The sequence below is a fragment of the Melospiza melodia genome, chromosome 26 (assembly GCF_035770615.1).
Source record: "Melospiza melodia melodia isolate bMelMel2 chromosome 26, bMelMel2.pri, whole genome shotgun sequence".
NCBI classification, from domain to species: Eukaryota; Metazoa; Chordata; class Aves; order Passeriformes; family Passerellidae; genus Melospiza; species Melospiza melodia.
Genome location: NC_086219.1, coordinates 1,858,496 through 1,882,956, shown reverse-complemented (window position 1 = coordinate 1,882,956; position 24,461 = coordinate 1,858,496). Strand labels below are relative to the sequence as shown.

Sequence of the window (24,461 nt, the reverse complement as noted above, 5' to 3'; positions counted from 1 at the left end):
TGTGTCACGTCTGTGATGCCAACAGTGATGACAGCGTTCATGTGACTCTCTCCTGTCAGGTGCAGGACACACAAACTCTGCTGACTTTGCCCTTGCTGAGCTCAGAGACACCTGGGTGAGGTAAAACCTTGCCAGTATTAATACCCTGCACTTTCCTGCCAGGTAAAGACACACAAACCCCACTGATTTTGCTTAAAAACTCTGGTTAAATGAGGTAAAACCTTGCCAGCATTATCCTGCACTCTCCTGTCAGGTGAAGACACACAAACTCCACTGACTTTGCCCCATATGAGCACAGAAACACCTTGAAAACCCTGATTAAATGAGGTAAAACCTTGCCAGCACCAACAGCCAGCAGGAACGTGGCACCAAGGAGTGTGGTCAGTCGTGGTCCCTCCCTCAGGCAGATTTGTGTTAATCTAAATTAAAAAATGAATTAGAGGCAGGTGAGTGCAGGCAGCACCAATTGGGAAGATCCATTCTTAGAGTTTTGGGCTTACTCAATACATACTGAGATAATTCAGGACTTAAATTTGACTTTTGGGATCACTCAATAAATACTGAGATAATTCAGGATTTACTTTTGAGTTTTCAGCTCAATAAATACTGGGCTCAATAAATACTGAGCTCAATAAATAATAAATACTGAGATAATTCAAGCCTTACTTTTAAGTTTTGGGATCACTCAATAAATACTGAGATAATTCAGGACTTAAATTTGAGGTCTGGGCTCAATAAATACTGAGATAATTGAGGATTTATTTTTGAGTTTTGGGATCGCTCAATAAATACTGAGATAATTGAGGATTTATTTTTTGAGTTTTAGGATCACTTAATAGATACTGAGATCATTCAGGACTTACTTTTGTTTAGAACTTACTTTTTCTAAACAGGAGCTTGCACATCCAGGCTCTGAGTTATTTCAAGTTGGTTTTTTTTTTTCTTTCTTTAAAAAATAAAAATTAAAACCTAAATATTTTTAAATTGAAAAGAATTAAAATTCAAGCCAAACTCGCTTTAAAAACAAAATTTAGAATTAAAATTAATTGTTCAAAATAAAAAAAAAAAATTCAAGCTACTCTCTCTTTTAAAAATAAAATTAAAAATAAAAATAAAATTAAAAATAAAATTGACTGTTTGCAAAGCACTGAATATTGGGGAGAAACCTCTCTTTTTTTGTGGCCTGTCCTGGTTTTCCGAGGAAATCAGCAGGAATTGCTCTTTGCCCACTGGATGCCGCTGTTCCACAGAAATATTCATGAACTTTTCCTTCAGCACCTTCTGGCAGCCATGGGAGCCACTCCAGGGTCAGCCAGGCTTTGTGGATTTCTTTAAAAATTTTAATTTTAGAATATTAAATTTATTTATTTATTATTATTGTTATTGGTATGTTATTGTTATTATTCAAATATATAAAATAAATATATTATTAATAATAAAAAATAATAATATAATAATAATAATGTTTTAAATTGCCTTTTTTTTCCCCCAAAACGAATCTCCTTAATATTTTGCACTTTCCACGTGGAAAATTCGGGACACCTGATCCCTTAGTGATGTTGTTTGAAGGTGAATATTTCATGGGATAAAAATATGTTGGTGGAATAAAAATATATTGGTGATGGTGGGGAAAACAGGCTGCCAAGATGTGTTTTATGGATCTGTATAGGTAAAAAATATCTCTATAAAATAGAAAATATAAAAGAATGTATTAATGTATAGATATATAAAAATGTATATATATAATATATAATATATAATATATAATATATAATATATAATATATAATATATAATATATAATATAGATAGTATATAATATATCATGTATAATGTATAGTATATAATATATAGTATATAATATATAGTATATTGTATATCCTTTATTACATATTATATATTATCATGTTATATATCATTTATATAATATATATTGTATAGAAATATAATATATATAATTGATATTGTATATATTATATAAAATATATTTATATAATTATCTATTATAATCATATATACTGTTATATTGTTACGATGATATATAATACTATAGAATAATACATAATACAGAATATAATAAAATGCATATAAAATTATTGTGTACATAAATAAAATAATTTAATAGTATATTATAAAATATAAATATATTAAATATATAAATGTATATATTATAAAATATAAAAAACAATAAAATATAAAAAACAATAAAATATAAATTAATCCAAGTGCATGTTCTGCAGTGCTGTTTTACACACTTAATACATGAAAAAAAAATATTTTGGAGAATCTGTCCTTAAAAGCAGAGCCTGGAAGTGGCAGCAGGAGCCTCTGCTCTTACCTTCAGAGGCAGTGACCTGGATAAAGCAGCCAGGATGAGTCTGCTCCCACTTTTCAGGGAAAAACCAATTTATTTATAGCTCAGAACAAAGCAAAGTGACCTACATCCCTCCAGTGCCCAGCTCTGGGAATTAACTTTGAGGAAATTCAGTTCCACTTTTGATTTTCTCCTCTGAATAGAAACACAGCTTAATAGAACCCAAGCCCAAGGGGGATTCCTCTTTATCCCCTCCCTATTTTTAGCACTGGAAAATGAAGCAAAAAAAAAAGAATAATTAAGGGTAGCGGGAGCAGGCAGGGACAGACCCTGAACCTGAGCCAACAATTCTGATTTTTGAGGGGTAGTTGGAGCCCTCTCCTCCTCCTCCTGTGGCTGCTCCACACAATATTTAAGGCAGGAATCCCTCCAGTGCTCAGCATCACTGAAAAATGAAGAAATCTGGATCAGCATCACTGAGAAATGAGGAAATTTGGATCAGCATCGGTGGAAAATGAGGAAATCTGGGTCAGCATCACTGAAAAATGAGGAAATCTGGGTCAGAATTCTGATCTTTGCTGTGTCCCAGCAGTGCCAGGTGGAAAGCTGGCTGAATTCTGGGGTAGCTGTGCCTAAAGGCCAAGGTTGTGTGGAGGAGGAGTCTGACAGAGAAAAGGAACTCAGAATAAGCTGCTAAATACCAAGATTTTCCCATGTGCAGAAAAATGCTGAGTGGGATTTTCAGGACCCAAATGCATGGCTCAGGAAAGTCTGTTCTATTTAAAACCAATGGGATTTTCAGCACCCAAACCCTTTGGAGCTTGTACTCATGATCCATGTGCAGAAAATTCTGAATGGGATTTTCAGGACCTAAACCCTTTGGAGGTTGTTCCCATGATCCATGTGCAGAAAAATGCTGAGTGGGATTTTCAGCACCCAAAAGCAAGTCTCAGGAAAGTCTGTTTTATGAAAAACCAATGGGATTTTCAGCACCCAAACCCTTTGGAGTGTGTTCCCATGCTCCATGTGCAGAAAATGCTGAGTGGGATTTTCAGCACCCAAAAGCATGGCTCAGGAAAGTCTGTCCTATTTAAAACCAACGATGATTAAGCAGTGCCTGAAATCTCACCCTGAATCTGTCCACACTTAACACAGAGTGACAAAGCAGGGATGATTTAAGCTCTTGGCTTATGGGGGGGTATCAAAACCCAGACTGAAACCTCCCTGCTGACACCTCCCGTGCAGAAATGCCAGCTTGAGTTGCTCAGAAATGATCTTTGCAGCTGGATGTGTCGTGGGCATGTGCAGGGATGAAGTCAGACGGAGCAGCCCCAGTGAGGATGAGGCTGGCTGATCCCACAGAATGCTTGTGCAGGCACAAAGGGAAAACTCTGCAGGGGGATGACGAGGAATTCTCATCTCTCTGTTGTCCTGAGGTGCCACAGAGCAGCAGAACATCCTGGAGGAGGCACCAGAACAGATCTGCTGCTGCTGCTGCTGCCTCCTCCTCCCACCATCACCTGCTCAGCCTGATTCATTAACAGCAATTCAAATGTGCTTCATTTTCCACAGAAACCCCCCCACAACAACTCACTGACAAATGGTGCTTCACCCACATGCAGGGAAAATGATAGAATTGTTATATTCGTGATGATTTCTGGAGGTCTGCACCTCCAGAATCCTGCCTGGTGTTTTATTGCTTTTTGAGGAAAAAACTAACCCAAATCAGAGACTGATCGAGAACTCAAAGCAAGGAAGATTCTCATAAAACATGAGGTGGAAATAAAAGGCAAAGTTGAGGGTTTTTCCCAGAGGATCTGAGATTCACATGGTGGAAGTTTTTGCACTGTAAACTCTTGGAGTAAGGACTATTTTTTGAAAGAATAAAGAGTTTCTCTCAGAATATTTTGACTCTGGTGGGAGCAGATATTTTAAGGTAAATGCAAAATAACTGCCAGAATGTCCAGACATTCAATACTTGTGGATCTCCTTGTGCTCCAGTTTCTATGGAATGCTCACCTAGATGATGAATTTTACCTTGTAACTCAAAAAACCCTCATTTCTGCCTCATTTTGCTCCTCCATTCCCCTTCTCGTGTACCATGGCCATGCCCAGGCTTTGCTGAAGGTTCTGGGATCTCATCTGCTCAGTTTTTAGGCTCAGAACAAATGACTCAAAGGACATTTGCAACTGAGCCAAGTTGTCATCGTCAGATGAAAAATAATTTCAGCAACACATCCTGAAAAATGGTCCCATCATCTCCCCGGGGCTGCCTCTAATGAATCCTAATTAGGAGCTGTCACTTCTTGTTATGGGAGGACAGGGATCCTTCAGCTCTCCCACCCCTTAACCCCGGAGACACCGAGGTCCCCAGGAATGGTTCAGTTTTGGGGCATTTTTGGTGCTGGGGGAAAAGAATTGGGAATTTCTGCGTGGGGAAGGGCAGCTCCAGGAGTGCTGGTTTGTGCTCCCAATCCACTTGGAACACTTTCAAATGTTTGTGCCTGGCATTTCTCATCCCCTGGGCTCCTCCTGCCCTGCTCAGCCCGTGCCCTCCCTCATTTGTGCGCTGGCGTTCCCTGGAAGGCAAATCCAAACCCCACAAAGCCTTTAGGGCGTGAAATGTGGCACATTTATCTGTGTATTTATAAAATTACAACCCCTAAACAATGCAGCCTCCTTGCAGCACATTCCTTCCACCCATCCCTCTTGCTTCCTTGACAGAATTGACATAACCTGGCTGAAAACACTCCCAGAGCTGATTAAATCCTGCTGTGGGATCCAGAGCTCTGATTCAAAGGCTGCGGCTTGCACAGATGGTCAGTGCTCACAGTTTGTTCTGCAGGGTGAAAATGTGGCATTTTCTGTGCAAGCTCCCCCGCCCCGAGCTTTCCCATGGGAATTGCTTGTTCTGCTCAGATTATTGTTTCAAAGCTGGCATCAGATGTGATCACCCCTGGATTAGAGGAGCAAAAGGAGATGATCAGATAATCCCCTGAGGCATTTGGGGTTGGGTTTCCAGGGAGATGTCACCTATGGTCGATTTGTTGCCTCAGGGGTTTCTCCTCCTCTGTATCTCCCTAAAAAATACTCGTGCAGACCTTTAGAGATGTGGGATGTTGTGGGATTTGTATGAGGAAGAATCCTCTGAATCATTTAAATATTGGTAAAACACAAGCATGAAGCTTTTAGCTTTCACTGGCCTTAAATCTGGTGCAGAAATGTGGAGTTAAACCTAAACCCTCCTGAGTTAAATGGAGTTAAATCTAAACCCTCCTGAGTTAAATCTAAACACTCCTGAGTTTATTGCAGGAGTAAAGTCATTTATTACAAAAGTGCCTTCTCACAGACATTCTGTCAGTCAAATCTTTCTCAGATAAACATTCCCTAATCTAGATTTTAACCTTTTCCAGACTCCTCCCCGTCAAAAACCTCAAAAACTCCCAGTGTTTCTCAGTTAGGAATCAGCGCATGAGGAAGTAATTAATGAGTGCAGGAGGGGAAAAAAATAACGAAAAAATAAGAATGTGCTGAATAGAGGCAAAATTGAGACTGAAACCCCTCATCCCAGGGGTTTGCTCAGTCCTCAGGGTGCAGACAGGACATTCCAGTTGGGCAGTAAATCTGGCACAGTGGAGTGTCCTGCACTGAATGTCTGGGAATAGGAACGAGGTTATCCCTGGTCCTGCACACTCAATCCATGGCACACAAATTCTGCCATGGGATTTCCCATCAGTGCTGCTCTGGTGTCCAGAAGGAGCTGCAGTCATCAGTTAATTCATCAAGGAAAGCCTGTAATGGTCAGTGGAAGCTTTGTCAGAGCCAAATCACCCCATTTCCAGCAAGGTCTGGCAGAACAAATCCACCAAATCCACTTAAAATACTTGGGGAGGGGGTTAAAAAAAATCCTACCTTAAAAAAAAGTTATTTTGGATAAATAATTACCTTACAGGAACACTGCGCCTCAGTTCTCCCAATGACAAGTGGGGGTGACACAAGTGCCACTCAAGCAATTCCCAGCAGAGCTGTGAAGCTCATTTGATTCACATTTCTGCAACCACCAGGCACGACTCTGAGAGGGGAATTGCTGTGGAGAGCTGTTGTGATCGTTGCTTGTTCCCCAGGTGCCTGAAAGAGGGAGCTTGGCAGAATTCCTGGAGAAATATCCTTGTGAGCTCAGATAGGAGACGAGCCAAGCTCACAGTCAGAGAGGATTCATTTCCAACCTGGGGCTCTCAGATCTGAGCTCAGAACCCGGGCAAGGCTCCAGGGGCTTGGTCTGTCCCGTGAGGCACAAAATCATGGAATGGTTTGGGTTGGAAGGGACATTTAAAGGTCAACTTGTGCATCACACACGTGGGAAAACCGTGAGCATTACACAGCTTGTAAAACCATGAGCATCACACACCTGGTGAAACCATGAGCATCACACACCATGAGCATCACACACCTGGTGAAACCATGAGATTTACACAGCTGGTAGAACCATGAGCATCACACACCTTGTAAAACAATGAGCATCACACACCTGGGTACAACCATGGGCATCACACACCTGGGAAAACCATGAGCATCACACACCTGGTAAAACCATGAGCATCACACACCTGGGAAAAACCATGTGTATCACATACCTGGGTACAACCATGAGCATCAGACACCTGGGAAAAACCATGGGCATCACACACCTGAGAAAAACCATGTGTATCACATACCTGGTAAAACAATGAGCATCACACACCTGGGTACAACCATGAGCATCACACACCTGGGTACAACACCTGAGTAAAACCTTGTGCATCACACACCTTGTAAAACCAGCTGAGCTCTGCCAAAAGAGAGGAGCCCACATGTCCAGAACACCTTGGAAGTGTCCAAAGCCGGGTTGGACAGGGCTTGGAGCACCTTGGGCCAGTGGAAGCTGTCCCTGCCCTGTCCCTGTTTTTCCCAGCCCCAAACCATTGGGAAAAATCCAAATCCCCATCTTTCCCCTCCTCCCGCCCTCCTGCCTTCATCACCTCCTATTTTCCCGAGGACAAATCCCCGTCTTTTGCCTGTGTGAGGACAAACCCCATCTTTTGCCTGCGTGAGGATGCTCTGCCGCTCCATCCCTTCCCGCGTCCCGTTAGCAGCAGGGACGGGACACACGGACCGGGGGCTCCGGGTGATGCCGGCTCCCGGGTCCCATCACTCTGCTGTCCCCCCCCGGTCCCCCCGTGTCCCCGCAGCCCCTCCCGCTGCCGAGGGCGGACCCCGGGCCCCGCAGCCCGGATGCCGCCGCCGCGTTCCTGCCTTCCTGGCCGCTCTCCCGGCGCCGCTTCCTGCGGGATCCGCCGCGGGGAGGGGGCCCGAGGGCTTCTCCTCCTCTCGCCGGGTTATTTTTTCCGGTGGGAAGAGCCAAAGGCGGCGGTACCCCCTTCCCGCCCCCCCCTCCTCCTCTCCTCCGCAGCAGCACATGGGAAGCAAAAGTTTTCCTCCTCCTCCTCCTCTTCCTCCTCCTCCTGCTGCCGCTGCTCGCTGCCCTCGCCCCCCGAGGATGCTCGGGCTCCGCTCGGATGTCCCGGCGGACAGCGGGGAATAGAGCGCGGCTGGGAGCGGAGCCGAGCCCGCATTTTCCGCGGGGATCGGCGGGGAGAGGAGCGGCGGGGCCGGAATAAGGCGATGGTTTAACAGCGCCACGAACCGGGCTGCGCTGCCCCGCTCCGCCATGGGCACCGGGATGTGCTCCCGCCGGCACAAGGGGCTGCTGCCCTCGGCGCTGGGCCTGCTCTGCCTGGCCGGCCTGGCCTCGGCCGCGCTGCTCTACGGCCACCTCCAGAGCCAGGTGCGGGGCGCCGAGGCGCTGGCGCAGAAATACAAACTGCAGCAGGAAGCGCTGTCGGCACAGCTGCAAGGTGAGTGAGCGACCCCTCCCGAGCCACAGGTGAGGGAGCGACCCCTGGGAGTGACCCCTCCAGAACCCCAGGGTGAGTGAGTGACCCCCCCGGAGCCCCAAGGTGAGCGAGTGACCCCTGGGAGTGACCCCAGGGTGAGTGACCCCTTCAGAACCCCAGAGTGAGGGGACTTCAAGATGAGTGACCCCTCCGGAGCCCCAGGGTGAGTGAGTGACCCCTGTGAGTGACCCCTCCGGAGCCCCAGGGTGAGTGAGTGAGTGACCCCTCCAGAGCTGTCCCTGAGAGTGACCCCAGGGTGAGTGACCAGTTCTGGACCCCCAAGATGAGTGACCCCTCCAGAACTGTCCCTGAGAGTGACCCCAGGATGAGTGACCCCTCCCGAGCTCCAAGGTGTGACCCCTCCAGAGCCCCAGGGTGAGTGGACCCCAAGGTGAGTGAGTGACCCCTCTGGAGCTCCCAGGTGAGTGAATGACCCTGTCTGGAGCTCCAAGAGTGAGTGACCCCAAGATGAGTGACCCCTCCAGGGCCCCAAGATGAGTGACCCCTCTGGAGCTGTCCCTGTCAGTGACCCCTCCGGATCTGTCCCTGTGTGCTCACTCTGCCCCAGTTCTCTCCCTCCCATCCACAATCAGGGTCCCCCGTTCATCCCTTGCCTCTGAGGATGCTGAGCTCTTTCCTTCCCCCATTTGGGTGTCAGGAATTGGGGCTCACATTTGAGTGGGAATTGGTGAAGGGGGAATTGGGGCTCACATTTGAGGGGGAATTGGCAAAGAGAGGTCAGAGCTGGAGGGGTGAGCTCGGCTGTGTCGCCTCTATTCCATTTATTCTCCCTTTGGCTGCAGTTCCCAGCCCCTGTCAGGCCAAATGCGGGGCAGTGAAATCGCCGGGCGGGCTCGGGGAGGCGGCTCCGCTCCCTCTGCCCCGAGTGGGAGCCAGCAGGGAGGGAAGGGAGCTGATCTTCCCTCCAGTTTTGTCCCAGCTGCTGCAAGGGACAAACCCACCTCGATCTAGAGAGGTTGGTGTGGACTAAAAAAGTCCAGGACTAAAAAAGTCGTGGCAGCATTTAGGGGCTGATGGATGCTGCTGATTTTTAACTCCCTAAAAAGAGGGGGAAGAAGAGGAAGGGGAAGAAGAATTGGCTTCTCTGATCCTGCTTGTTCTCGAAACGTTGATCTGGGATTTAAAAAGTCGTGGCAGCATTTTGGGGCTGGTGGATGCTGTAGGGTTTTAGCTCCCTAAAAAGAGTGGGGAGAGGATGAAGAGGAGGAAGAAGAATTGGCTTCTCTGATCCCTCTGACAAACCCACCTCGTTCTTGAGACTTTGGGTTGGACTAAAAAAGTCCGGGAATAAAAAAGTCGTGGCAGCGTTTTGGGGCTGATGGAGCTGCAGATTTTTTGCTCCCTAAAAAGAGTGGGGAGAGAAGAAGCAAGAGGAAGAACTGGATTTTCTGATTCTGCTGACAAATTGTTCTTGAGACATTGGGTCCGGGACTAAAAAAGGATGGGGCTGATGGATCCTGCAGATTTTTAGCTCCCTCAAAAGCAGGGAAGAAGAGGAGGAGGAAGAATTGAATTTTCTGATCCCACTGACAAACCCACCTCCTTCTCGAGAGGTTGTTTAAGGATTTAAAAAGTCGTGGCAGCATTTTGGGGCTGATGGGGATGCTGCATGCTGGGATTTGGGTCTGGAGGGATTTCCCGACATGGGAAGAGATGAGAATCTTGACTCCATGGTTCAGAAGGCTGACTTACTGTTTTATGATATGTATTATATTAAAAGAAAATGATGGATTAGAACTATACTAAAATAATGGAAGAAAGGAAAAGGAAAAGGATGATAACAAAATCTTGTGACTCTCAGAGTCTGATACAGCCAGACTGATTGGCCATTAATTAGAAACAACCCCATGAGACCAATCACAGATGCACCTGTTGCATCCCACAGCAGCAGATAATCATTGTTTTTTTTTTCCTCTGAGGCTTCTCAGCTTCTCAGGAGAAAAAAAAAAAATCCTAAGGAAAGGATTTTTCATCAAATCTGCGACGGAATTTTTCATAAATTTTTTCCCACCTGCAGCCCCAGTTTGGGGTGTGCAGAGCTCAGCAGGGCAGGAATTAACCCAAATTATGCAGGAATTAACCCAAATTATTCCTCCCTGCTGTGCCAGCACCTCCTGCATCGCCAGGGTGTGACAGTGGCAGCCTCAGGGCACCCCAGTTTTGGGAACAGCAGCCCAACAACTGAGCCAAACTCATCATTTTTCCCCCCAAAGTGAGAGCTCAGCCCGGTGCTGGGATCCCAAGCCTGGCAGAGTCAGAGCTGCCATTCCCAAACGCAGCTGTTGCCATGGCTCCCCTGCTTTATTTTTATTTTGAGCAGACATTCCAACGAAATCCAATGATTTTAGCAAAGGCAAATCTGCATTTTTGGGGTTTGGCTGCTGGGGGAGCCTGGCAAAGGGCAGAGGGGAGAGATGCTCTGGGGAACGATGCTGGCACTGCCATGGTGCCTGATTTTTTATTTTATGGTGGGGAAAAATCAGATTTTTTTCTTTAATGGTGGGAAAAAATCCGATTTTTTTAACGGTGGGGAAAATATCTGTTTTTTTTTTTTAATGGCGGGGAAAATATCTGATTTTTTAATGGTGGGGAAAATATCTGTGTTTTTTTTTTTTTAATTGTGGGGAAAATATCTGTTTGGGGTTCTTTTAATAGTGGAAAAAAGATCTGATTTTTTTTTTTAATGGTGGAAAAAGTATCAGAATTTTTTTAACGGTGGGGAAAATATCTCATTTTTTAATGGTGGGAAAAAATCCTATTTTTTTAAATGGCGGGGAAAATATCTGAATTTAAATGGTGCGGAAAATATCTAATTTTTGTTTTTAATGGTGGAAAAAATATCTGATTTTTTTTTTAATGGTGGGAAAAATCTGTTTTTGTTTTTTTTTTTTTTTTAACGGTAGGAAAATATCTGGTTTTTTTGGTTTTTTTTTTTTTTTTTTAATGGTGGGGAAATACCTGTGGGGAAAGCTGTGTGTCAATAAATGGAGTTTGTCCTGCTGTCCCCAGTGGTGTACGAGCACCGGTCCCGCCTGGAGCGCTCCCTGCAGAAGGAGAGAGGGGAGCACAAGAAGACCAAGGAAGGTGAGACCCAGCTGTCCCCAAAGGCCACAAAGGCCCTGGTGCCCCAAGGTGGCTGAAGAAATACATAGAAATATAGAAATGCTGAACAGTGCTTTATACAGACATCACAACGAAATGGAAATAGAAATGGAAATAGACATAGAAATAGAAATAGAAATAGAAACTGAACAATGCTTTACTCAAACATCACACCTCTAAAATAAACATATAAATTATAAATATAAATATGCTTATAAATATAAATATACCTGCAAATGTAAATATGAACGTGCCTATAAATGCAAATATAAACAGAACAATGCTTTGTTCAAACATTACAACTTTATTATAACTATAACTGTAACGATAACTATAACTAACTATAACTATAACTGTAACTATGACTATAACTATAACTGTAACTATAACTATAACTATAACTGTAACTATAACTATAACTATAATTATAACTAACTATAACTATAACTGTAACTATGACTATAACTATGACTATAACTATAACTAACTATAACTGTAACTATAACTATAGTTGTAAGCATAAATATAACCATAAACATATAAATATATATTTAAATAAATATATATATAAATATAGATATGAATTCAAATATAAGTGTAAACTGCACAGTGCCCTATTCAAACATTACAACTTTATTATAGCTATAGCTATAACTATAACTATAACTGTAAATATACATATACATATACATATACATATTAATATAGATATTAATATAAATTTAGATATAAGTGCAAACTGCACAATGCTCTATTCAAACATTACAACTTTATTATAAACTATAACTATAAACATATAAACGTAAATATAAATATACATATTAATATAGATATTAATATAAATATATATATAAGTGTAAACTACACAATGCCTTATTCAAACATTACAACTCTGTTATAAATATAACTAGAAGTATAAATGTAACTATAAACATATAAATATAAATAAAAGTGTAAACTGAACAATGCTTTATTTAAACATTACAACTTTACTCTAAATAGAAATATTTTTATATATGCTGAACAATGCTTTATTTAACCATTAAACCTTTATTATAAATATAAATATTTTTATATATGCTGAACAATGCTTTATTCAACCATTAAACCTTTATTCTAAATATAAATATTTATATATATGCTGAACCATGCTTTATTCAAACACTACAACCCTTTGACCCGTTAAAGTGCCTCCTTTTTTTTCTCCCCTTTGCAGATTTTTTAGTGTACAAGCTGGAAGCTCAGGAAGCTCTCAACAAGGAGAAGGTGGGTGTGCTTTGTGCCAGGCTTTGTGCCACAATGGGAAATATTTGCCCCACAATGGGAAATATTTTTTTTTTCTGGTGCCATCTGAGTCCAGACAAGAAATTCCATCTCACACATTTCATCCCAACCCTGGCAAAAAACAAGATAAAAACTCAACGTTTTCCTGCCTTGCATGTTCTGCTGGTTTGGGCGGGTGTTTCTGTGGGTTTTTCTCCCTTTCCTGGATTTTTCTGGGTTCTAATGGCACTGTTGGATCTTTTTTCTCTCCCCAGCAAGACTCCATGAACAGATACGGGGCCCTCAGCTCCCAGCACAAGATCCTGAAGGTAAGGGAGCTTTGGCTGCTGAGTTTTAGGGATTTTCTTCGTAATTTTTCTATTTTTCTTTATAGTTTTTCTTGCTGCAACGTCAGCCCTTGAGCACCTTTATCACCCAGGGTTTGGCTGCTTTTTCTGTGTCTCTCAGTGTGAAAATGGGATTTATCCATTGGAGCTCACCTTTGGGCTCCCACCAAATATTCCAGTCCGTGGAAGAGGCTCAGCTTAAAGCATTTTATAGCATTTTAAAGTATTTTATAGCATTTTATACAATTTTATACCATTTTGTACCATTTTTTAGCTTATCACCTGCCCTACCTGAAGCACACCTGGATGTTCAATTTTTATATTGTTGGAGCAATGCAACTGGGGGCTGCCGGGGCGGTTTTTAAAAAACATTTTTGGTCTGAACTTGGCAGAGAAATGCTGATTTTAGTCCGGCCTGGAGAAGCAGGGCTGGGTTCCAGCAGCCCCCAGCACCCCTGGGCTGCATTTCCTGAGCTGAGCTGGGCCGGCTCTGGGTTCCAGCTGGGAAAAAGGAAGTACAGTTCTGTCTCTTGGGCATTTTCCAGCTCTGTGGCTTCTGGGAATGCTCTGCAGCAGCAGAATTCCTCCTCATAGCAACTGCACCATGAGCAGAATGCTCTGCTGCTCTCAGGGGACACTCAGAGCTTTTTTGTATTCCTGGCTCCCTTTCTCCTGCTTCCTTTTATTGGAGGAGTGGGAAAAAAATGTACAAAACAACCCCAACCATCTCCTTTTTTTCCTAAACTGCATTTACAGCTGGTGAAGGACAAAACCAGCCCTTGGGACTGTGGGGGATTTCCAAAAAAATGGGATTTTTTTTTTTTTTGTCTCAGAAAATGCAGTTTTTTAGCCCATTGTGAGGCTGTGGGTAACACTTCTGTCACTGGAGCCCAGGCAGGAATGTTCCCAGTGGAACTGGCTGGATCAGGAGAGGATTGCTGCCAGGAATGGCATTGTCACACCTGGGAAATGGGATCTTCATCCTGGGGTCGTTTTGGGACCATTTTGGTTCATTTTGGGGCCATTTTGGTTTATCCTGGGTTCATTATGATTGGGTCCCCCAAATAAACTCAATCTTGAGTTTATTTAGGGACCATTTTGGGAACCATCTTGGGTTCATTTTGGGACCATTTTGGTTCATGCTGGGTTCATTTTGGGGCCATTTTGGGACCATTTTGGTTCATCTTGGGACCATTTTGGAGCCATTTTGGACCATTTTTGTTTATCTTGGGGCCATTTTGGTTCATTTTGGGACCATTTTGGTTCATCCTGTTTGGGACCGTTTTGGTTTGTTTTGGGACCATTTAGGGTTCATTTTGGGACCATTTTTTGGGACCATTTTGGTTCATCTTGGGTTCATTTTGGGACCATTTTGGCAGATCCTGCGTTCATTTTGGGGCCATTTGGTTTCATCTGGGGTTCATTTTGGCATCATTTTGGTTCATTTTGGGACCATTTTGGTTCATCCTGGGTGCAGCCCTGGCTGGGCTCTGGTGCTGCCCAAGGTGTCTCCACTGAGGAGATCCTTTCCATAAATCCCTGCTTTATTCTGTAACTCTGACCCTTCTTTCTCCCCAGAACCAGCACGACGATGTCAAGAAGCAGCTGCTGGAGCTGCAGCTGCAGCACAACAGCCTCAGGCTGGAGCACAGGAAGAGCCTGGAGAGCCACAGCCAAAAACTGGCCCAGCTGCAGCAGGAGAGGGACAGCGAGGTCACCAACCTGCAGGGTGAGGGGGAAACACAAAAAATCAAATTATTGTTCCGAGTCCTGTGGCGAGAATTGAGAGCAGGAGCTGGGGAAGAGCCTGGAGAGAAGGAATTGCTGGAGCAGGTTTGTGGTTCCTGGGCTTGGAGAGGTCTGTGAGGTCAGGAGGGATTTGTGGTGAGAAAGGGAGATGCCACACTTGGAAAAAAAATGAAAAAAAAATCTCTTTAAACAAAGTTCTTCTCCTCCTGCAGACACAGTGCAGAAACTCAGAGAAGAGAGCAAACTCCTCAGGAAAGCTCACCTGGAGGTTCACTCCCAGCTCCTCAGTGCCCAGGTAACCACCTGGGCAAGCATTCTCTAAAGAATAAATATTGTATAAATAATGAATATTCTCCAAATAATAAATATTCTCTAAGTGATACATATCCTTTAAATAATAGAGAATATTTAGAGTTCCCTGTTCCCAGCAGGGAGATGCTTGACCCCTTGTGAGGTTTCTCTGCGTCCTTCTCCTACCCTCAATGCCCAGGTAACCGCCTGGGCAAACCTTCTCCAAATAATAAATATCCTCCAAATAATAAATATTCGCCAAATGATAAATATTCTCTAAATGATAAATATTCTACAAATAATGAATCCAGGTGCCAGAGGGGAGGTGTTTGACCCTTTGTGAGGTTTCTCTGTGTCCTTCTCTCCCCTCAGGCGCAGATGGAGGAGTTCAGGCAGCTCAAGGAAGCTCTGCAGAAGATGCCAGGCCTGAGAGGAGGAGGAGGAGGAAGGAAGGGGCAGCAGCCCCTGGTGCCAGCCAGCAGCCAGCTGCAGCCAGGGAGGCACCAGGTGTGGAATTCCCTGGAATTTCCCTGGAAAAGCCCAGGATAAACATTCTGCAAGGCTGCTGGAGCTTTAAAACAAGAAAGCTCAGAGTTTGCTCTTGTCCTTCCTTCCTTCCTTCCTTCCTTCCTTCCTTCCTTCCTTCCTTCCTTCCTTCCTTCCTTCCTTCCTTCCTTCCTTCCTTCCTTCCTTCCTTCCTTCCTTCCTTCCTTCCTTCCTTCCTTCCTTCCTTCCTTCCTTCCTTCCTTCCTTCCTTCCTTCCTTCCTTCCTTCCTTCCTTCCTTCCTTCCTTTTTGGAATTATTCCTTTTTTAAACTATTGAATTATTCCCAGACAAAGCTGGATCTGAATTATTCCTTTTTTGGAATTATTCCTTTTGGGAATTATCGAATTATTCCCAGCCAAACCTGGATCTGAGTTATTCCTTTTCTGGAATTATTGAATTATTTCCAGGTAAAGCTGGACCTGAATTATTCCTTTTTGAATTTATTCCTTTTCTGGAATTACTGAATTATTCCCAGCCAAAGCTGGATCTGAAGTATTCCTTTTTGGAATTATTCCTTTTTGGAATTATTCCTTTTTTTGGGATTATTGAATTATTCCCAGCCAAAGCTGCATCTGAATTTTTCCTTTCTGGCTGCATGAGAGGAGGGGTCTTCTACTGCAGGGTGGGCAGGGCTGCAGATTTCTTCTGGAGCACTTGAGGATGTTTTTTTTTTAAAAAAGGAATTTCTGGCCCAGATTTGGGGCTGTTATTTTATATATATATATAAAATAGATTTCTATTTCTATTTATTTGTATATATTTATATAAATCCAGGGGTGTCTCCTTGCAGGATGCGGAGATGGAGATGCACATCCAGGTGAGGAGCCACGAGCAGAGCCCGGCCCCTGGGCTGGCCCTGCCTGAGCCAGGACCAAAATCTGCAGCAGAAAATGCGCCAGGGCCAGGCAGGCAGCGCCCAGCAGGGAGCAGAGAGCTGCCACCACACAGGTTGGTGGCACAAAATTCTTCAAAATGGGCATTTTCACTGGGTTTGGGGACACAGAATTCTACTCTCACCTTTTGGGATGAAGGTGCCCAAAAGGAGCATCGCCCCACTTGTCTTTATTGTGGGTTTGCTTGAAAAATGCGATTTTTTTTACTGGTTTTGCTGGAATTCCTGGGATTCTGGGCATCCAGTGGACGCTGTACAGATGCGGGGAATAGATTTGTAGAGAATTTTTAAATTTTTATAGAAGGTTTATGTAGTATGTATTTACATGTAAATTCTGAGGTAAGAAATGCTGATTTCAAAATGTTATGGTATATTATATTGTATTATGTTATGTTATATTATAATATATACATTGTATTATAGTATATTATTATATATACTATATATAGTATATTTATATAGTATATACTATATATATACTATATATATAAAATATATTATTATTATATATATACTATATATATTATATATAGTATATATAAACTATATATAGTATATATAGTATATATACTATATTATAGTAAATACCATTATATATCATTATATGATATATCATTATTGTATTATATAATCATTATTATATTATATTATATTATATTATATTATATTATATTATATTATATTATATTATATTATATTATATTATATCATAGTGTATTATAGTATATATCATTATGTTATATTTTATATCATTATTTTATGATACTACATGAATATAATATAGAATAATAAAATAATAAATGAGCCTTTGGAGCACATGGGGTCGATGGTGATCATTCCTCCCTGCCAATCCCACCCAATCCTGTCTGTTTGCAGCTGGCAGGTCCCTGTGAGCCCAGGGAATGCCCAGAGGGACCCAGGGCCAGGGCAGGGCCAGCCCAGGAGTGCCCAGGACAGCCCCAGGGATGGGCACAGGGGCAGCACCCGGACCCCCGGGACAGGGACAGCGGCACACGGGGACGGGGCCGACCAGGAGGAGCTGCAAATGGGTATGGAAATTATCCATTTTATTTTATTTTATTTTATTTTATTTTATTTTATTTTATTTTATTTTATTTTATTTTATTTTATTTTATTTTATTTATATTGGAAACACCAAGTGTTATCTTGAATTGAAGGGATGGGACTACTGCCAGGCTAAAACCAAAATGTTACATAGAAACATCAGCCTAAAAGGCTGTGAGATTGAAAATTTTTTTTAAATTAGATTTAAAATTAAAAATTTAAAATGAGATTTGGAAGTTTTAAAAGCAGTCAAACGTAGGTCAAAAGTAGTCAAAAGTCTCTTTGTTACAATATATAACATTGTAATCCAATGGAAAGTTGCCACAAAGTTAATTTTGTTTTTTCTAACCTATCACCTTTGCTTAATTCTACTGCCCTGGGTATAGTTTATCCAATGGGTTACTGTTACATGTACACACACATACTTCTGTTATAAAATATATTATAATTATATATTATGTATAATAATAATATCTATTATATAGATATAATTATATATAATTATAAGGATAAAATTTTATGTACTAAATTATATATAATATATTATATATATTATATTATATATTGTATATTGTATATTATATGTATATTATATATATTGTATATAATATTATATATATCATGTTATATATTGTATATTATATGTTATATGTTATACATTACATATTATATAATATCTATTCTCTATATTACCTATATTTTAATATATTAGTCATTATATATTTATATATTTTTATACTGTATATTCTTGTCCCTGTCCCTGGCAGATGCAGGAGTCATTGACAGGGAGCTGCACTCCCAGAAAGAGCCCGTGGTTCAGGAGCCCATGGTGAGTGACCAGAGCATCACAAACCCTTCCAAAGCTTGGCAGGGACCTTAAATCTCATCTGACCCCATCTCCCACTGTCCCAGGGTGCTCCAAGCCCTGCCCAGCCTGGCTTTGAGAAGTTTTCACGTTCTCATCCTGCCCCGTTTCACCTGGATGCAACTCTGGCTGTAAGAGTCCATCCAATAATAAGAGCTCAATCAGTCAATAATTACCCAGAAGTTTCTGTGAGCTCCAAACTCCCTGGGTGCAGAGGGATAACAAAGATGGTTTGGGTTTTTTTAACAAACCCTAACAGGCTTGGAGAGGTGCAAGTGCTCCTGGCTTGCTGGGGAAGGCAGGTTGCTGCCTCCTGAGGGAATAAATAAATAAAAAAAAAAAAAAAAAACAAAAAAACCAAAAAAAAATAAAAGCCACAAGAGGCTTTTCCCGTCCAGGTGCCAGATGATGCTGCAGATCCTGCCCAGGACCCCAACAACCAGGGGGAGGACGAGTTTGAGGAGGCTGAGCTGGAGAGGCCTGACTTTGAGGAGAAGGTGGGAGCCTCGGAGAAGTTCAAGGAGCCCAGAGTTAAAGAAGAGTGGAAGGAGAAGCCACCAAAGGTGACAACCAGCAGGGCCAGGGAGGGATCCCAGCTGGGGATGGATGGGTGGGCAAGAGAAGTGAAGGGCTGGAAGGGAAACATCAAATCCCTGGGTGGATCCACAATCCAAATTCCTGGATGGATCCATAATCCAGATTCCTGATGGATCCATAATCCAAATTCCTGGCTGGATCCATAATCCAAATTCCTGATGGATCCATAATCCAAAATCCTGGGTAGATCCATAATCCAAATTCCTGGCTGGATCCATAATCCAAATTCCTGGCTGGATCCATAATCCAAATTCCTGGTGGATCCATAATCCAAATTCCTGGTGGATCCATAATGCAAATTCCTGGTGGATCCATAACCCCACTGTGAGATGTGGCAGACAGCAGAAAGCTCTTTGGCAGGTCGCTCAAACCCAACCTATTTTTTCTTCCACTGCTTGTAGTGGAGCTTGAAATTTACATTTCGTGGGACTTTCTGGTCTTTTGTTTTCATTCTGCTTGTGGTTTTTATCAGCACAAGCAGCATTTCAGAGCTCTGCCTCCTTGTTTGCTTCCCTGCAGATGGAATCCATTTGTTTCACCAAGTGTTTCTTGCTGCCTGAAGCCAGACTCTGCATCAGGGAAATGTTCATTTGTTTTGACAAGCAGCTGAACGTTGCTTGTTTTAAAAAAAGAAAAGGAGTGTTTTATCTGTCAGGCTCTAAAATCATGATTAATGGTGGGATTAAGAAAGGAAAAAAAAAGAAATCCAGGCCAACGAAATCAAATAAGAGAGAGGTGCTGGCACGTCCTTGAGATTAGTGAAAATGTGGAAAGAATTAGTGATGTAAATACCTGGCTCTCAGATCTGGCTGTGCTGTTCTCCCTAAAGCTCTACCCTAAAAAACCCCAAAATTTTCCAGATGCAACAGCCCTGGGGCCCTCCTGCTGCAGGAGAGAGAACTGCCAGCTGCTGGGAAAAGAGACTGGGTGGCAAAAAAATAAATGGAGTTTGTGCTGCCTGATTGTCCCTCTGCTCCCCCTGATCTGCCCTGGGGCGTGGGGCAGGAGCTGGGTCCTGGCAGGGCTGGCAGCAGGCTTTGGCTGCTCACAGTGACCCCAAAATGTGTCAGAAAATCTCTTTTATGTGTCAGAAAATCTCTTTTACCAGACTGGCACTTGAAGAAGGAGCCAGAACTCTTCAGTTCTCATTCTCAAGGTTGTTTTTTGTTTCTCATCTATAAAATTCTCTCTCCTGATCTGCTGAGGTCCTCTCAGCAGGACAGACAGAGGCACACTGGTTTTATCTTTTTATACTAAAATCTATGTGTACAATATTTACAATTCCTTCCCAATACCCATCACCTGTGTCAGACAGTGAGCTTCTACTCTAAACCAATCCAAAAGTGCCAACATCACCCAGAAGATGGAGGCCAAGAAGAAGGAGGAGGAGAAAGGCTGGACATGCCCAGATTCCTCCATCTTGCCCCCCGAACCCCCATTCTAAAAACCCAAAAAAAAATCTATTTTTCACCCCATGATAAGTTCACTATCATTCTACTTAAAATTTTGTGCCTTGTAGATCTTCATGTAAGGTTGGTAATTTTTTCCATGGGTCACAATCAAAGTCACAGAGTCCTGGGCTCTGTGCCAGGGTCTCTGAGCCCCCTGGCAGGGACAGACAGACAGAGGGATGTCCTGAATCCCGACATCTGGGCACTCCCAACCCTGCCTGCCTGTGTTTTTCAGGATGCTGGCAGAGCTGCCAAGCCCAGGGAAGAGCCACTGGAGGATTACCAAGAAGATCAGGAGCAAGAAATTGTACGACACCAAGGTTCTTCCTCTTTCCTCTCTGCTGTGGGGTCACCTGGGGTGGGGGTGGCAGCCAGGAATTTGGGGGGATTCAGATTTTGGGGGGCCAGGGGTGAGCAGGGACTCCAGGTCTGCCTCTGCCTGCTCTGTGAGGTGTCCACAACAAAGCTGGAGCCCATTGCTGCCTTTTCCAGGTGTCCAGAACAAACCTGGAGCCCACTGCTGCCTTTTCCAGGTGTTCAGAACAAACCTGGAGCCCATTGCTGCCTTTTCCAGGCGTTCAGAACAAACCTGGAGCTCATTGCTGCCTTTTCCAGGTGTTCAGAGCACCCTTTGTGCTCTTTGTGCCCTCCTCCTTTCTATCTGCACCCACCTGCAGCAGCTGAGCTGTGGGGTGCTCCCAAACAGCAACTGGGGGGAATTATAGCAGGAATTACAGGAGGAATTATAGGGGGAATCACAGGAGGAATTATAGCAGAAACTACAGGAAGAATCACAGGGAGAATCACAGGAGGAGTTACAGGAGGAATCACAGGAGGAATTAATCATAGGGGAAATTACAGGAGGAATTATAGCAGGAACTATAGGGGGAATCACAGGAGGAATTATAGGAGGAATTATAGGGAGAATCACAGGAGGAATCACAGCAGGAATCAGTCACAGGAGGAATTATAGGAAAAATTACAGGAGAAATTATAGCAGGAATCACAGGAGGAATTACAGGAGAAATTATAGGAGGAATTTTAGGGAGACTCACAGGAGGAATTATAGGAGGGATTTTAGGAGAAATTAACCACAGGAGGAATCATAAGGGAAATTACAGGAGGAATCACAGCAGGAATCAGTCACAGGAGGAATTATAGGAGGAATCACAGGAAGAATTATAGGAGGAAATATAGGATGAATCACAGGAAGATTTATACAAGGAATCACCACAGGAATCACAGCAGGAATTAATCACAGTAGGAATTACAGGAGAAATTACAGGAGGAATTACAGGAGGAGTTATAGAAGGAATCACAGCAGGAATCAGTCACAGGGGGAATCACAGGAGGAATTAGAGGAGGAATTTTAGGGGGAATCACAACAGGAATTGATCCCAGCAGGAACCAAGGCTGTGCTGGTGCAGCAATGCCAGATCAATATTTTTCAAGCATGAGCTGGACAGGGTCACCTTGGTACCTCCAGACATAGAAATGAATCCTCTCCCAGTCTCATTCATTCTCTCCCTGCCCTTTGTGAGTGGCTCCTGAGGATTTTTCCTGCAGTTTCCCAGGATTGCTGAGGGTTTGGGAATGAAGGGAAATACAGGGTGGGCAGAGCAGGGTTGGTGTCAGGTCTCCTCTCCCTGAGTGATTCCAGGCCTCTTGTAGGTGTCTCCAATGGATGGTTGGAGCTAAAATCCTCCCTGGAGGCTCTGCATGGCCTGGCTGGGGTGGGTGACACAGTTTGAAATGTGGAGGATGTAAAATATCAGCTCCTGCTCTTTCCATCTGCCCCTCATGCAGCAGAGGCAGAGATGTCAAAGCTGCATTGCACTGCCAGGATGTTAAAATGTGCCTAAAACACCTCTGAAGGTGCCACCAGAGGTGGGTTCTGCCCTGTTCTCCCAGGTTTCCAAGCTGGGCTGGTTTGATGGAACAGCTCTGCTCAGGGACAGCGTGGTGTGCTTTAGGATCTCCTTCTCCAGGATTTCCTTTTTGCTGATTTTTTTTCCCTTTTTCCCTTCCTGGCTGTTCCCTGTGCCCCCAGGAGGATCATGGAGGGGAGGTGGATGACAACGACGACCTGGAGCTTGTCCAAGAGCAGAAGGAGCCTGTGGGAAGGCAGGGAGGTGCTGGCAAGAAGGATGATTACTTCTGAGAGCTGCTGGAAATACAGGATGCTGCAGGAATGAGGGGATGGGAGCTCCTCCTGAAGGAAACACTGCCCAGAGCAGAGGCAGGAGGAGAGAACTCCCCCAAACAAAGAGGGGGTTTGCAGATGAAAATATGAAAATCCCATCTCAGTGTGGGGCCACTGCTGCCTCTGAGATCCCTCAGACTGGGGATGATCTTACCCTGCTGCTTTTCTTAGGAGCACTTTTTGATTTACTGTGTTCTTTGCCCTCTCTCGTTCTTCACATCCCCTTTCTGAGCTGGAGAGGGTTTTTGGGGCTGGTTTTGGGGGTGTTTTTTACCCCCTCTGGGCAGCAGAGGGGTCCCTGGACTCACTCAAATACAAAGGAATCTGTCTTCATAAATGATTTTGTGTTTCTTTAACACATCCTCTGAGCAGGGTGGGGAGGGAACCAGAGGAAATTTCCTGTTCTTTGCCCTGGAGATGTGCAAGAGCACCAACCACAGCCAGAAAAATGTGTGTGTGTGTGGATGTGGACACTTTCCTGCTGCAGAGACCCTCCAGAAACTGGGAGCAGATCCCTGCAGAGCTCTCCCTGCCCTGCCCTTGAGCTGTGTGACATTCCTGCTGGCCTCAAAGTGTCCCCTGGAGTTCTGTGCCTCCCCCCTGCTGGAGGTGAGGGCTGCCCTGAGATCTTCCCCATGGGGACAGTGACAGCCACGCCAAGAAACAGGGAAAAAAAAAGGAATATTTGCAGCCCAATTCATGCAGTTCCAGCCTGGCTGGATTATTGCCAGCCTCCCAGCAGGAGCCAAGGTAAATTTTGTGTCTTCTGGAGAGGTTTTGATCAGCAAGATGGGAGTTGTTGGTGGAGTGGATTGAATCCTTTGGGACTTTACTCAGCCTCCAAAAGACTTAACCTGACCTCAGGGACAAAGAAGGAAGAGTCAGCTGGAATTGAAAATGAAAGGAGAATGGGTTTAATCACGATATCTCAAAGCCCAGAGCCTGCTTTAAGTGATAAGAGCAGGGCAGAGCTGTCCCACTCCTGCCCTGAGCTGTGTCCTCCTTCCTCATCACCAGACTCTGGCACTCAATCACCAAACACAGGGAATTGTGCCTGAATCTCATCACCTGCTAAAAAATCAGAGCATCTTTGTTCTCTATTTGAATTAATTGAGCTCTTTCTAATCCCTTGTTTGTGGCATATTTTGCAAGCACTTTTAGGCACTGGGGAAAACAATATTTATTTCCCAACAAGCTCAGCCTTTTTCATTTTGACAGCATTGATTATTTTTTTTTCTTCCACTGGTTGTAATAGAGCTTGAAATTTACATTTCATAGGAGTTTTTGGTTCTTTGTTTTCATTCTGCTTGTGTTTCTTACCAGCACAATCAGCTGTGCAAGTCCAGCTCTGGCATGGAGCAGAAAAAGGAAAGGGACAATTTCAGGAAATTATCTTTTAGCCAAGAGCCAGAGCTGCTCATGGAGCCCAGTAAGGAGCTCACTACCAAACCCTGGTGGGGTTTAAGATGCACAAAATGGCCAACTATCTCTTGTTGCAAGGCATTTTAAGGATAAACTATCTAATTAAGAAATGGCACCTAAATTAATTTCCCTATTAACCCAATAACTGATCCCTCGAAATCCTCAATGTGGACTTTTCTGTCCAATTACACAAAACCACCCAAACCCATGGAGAAGAAGGAAGAAGAAGGTAAAGAAGAACAACCTGCCTCCACCCTAAAGCCTCCATCTTGCTTCATATTTATTTCTATATTCTAAAACCCCAAACTCCTACATTTTCCACCCTGTGATCCCCAAACCCCAAACTCTAAGTTTTTCTTTTCTACCCAACCCCACACCCACAATCCCAGTTCCATCATTC

At 43.5% G+C, this 24,461-nt stretch overlaps 1 protein-coding gene across 2 annotated transcripts; it reads left to right on the top strand.

Moving 5' to 3' along the window:
* Positions 1-7,682: 7,682 nt before the first annotated feature.
* On the top strand, positions 7,683-22,976 carry LOC134429549 (Golgi integral membrane protein 4-like). 2 transcript variants are annotated; one of them, XM_063176760.1, is made up of 13 exons: positions 7,683-8,207; positions 11,277-11,351; positions 12,586-12,635; positions 12,908-12,961; positions 14,558-14,708; positions 14,941-15,023; positions 15,392-15,526; positions 16,357-16,514; positions 17,335-17,507; positions 18,291-18,352; positions 18,787-18,951; positions 20,672-20,756; positions 22,487-22,651. In XM_063176760.1, the coding sequence occupies exons 1-13, from the start codon at positions 8,021-8,023 to the stop codon at positions 22,510-22,512; spliced, it is 1,404 nt and encodes a 467-aa protein (XP_063032830.1). In that variant the 5' UTR covers positions 7,683-8,020; the 3' UTR covers positions 22,513-22,651. The 2 variants fall into 2 exon arrangements, with proteins under 2 accessions (XP_063032830.1, XP_063032829.1); XM_063176759.1 differs by having other exon boundaries at positions 7,686-8,207; positions 20,672-20,743; positions 22,487-22,976.
* Positions 22,977-24,461: the final 1,485 nt, after the last annotated feature.

Excerpts from the sequence above, each read along its gene's own strand:
- LOC134429549 (XM_063176759.1), top strand. The coding sequence starts at position 8,021 with ATGGGCACCGGGATGTGCTCCCGCCGGCACAAGGGGCTGCTGCCCTCG. Across the intron at positions 16,515-17,334 it reads AGAGAGCTGCCACCACACAG|CTGGCAGGTCCCTGTGAGCC; the intron begins GTTGGTGGCACA and ends GTCTGTTTGCAG. Across the intron at positions 17,508-18,290 it reads CCAGGAGGAGCTGCAAATGG|ATGCAGGAGTCATTGACAGG; the intron begins GTATGGAAATTA and ends TGTCCCTGGCAG.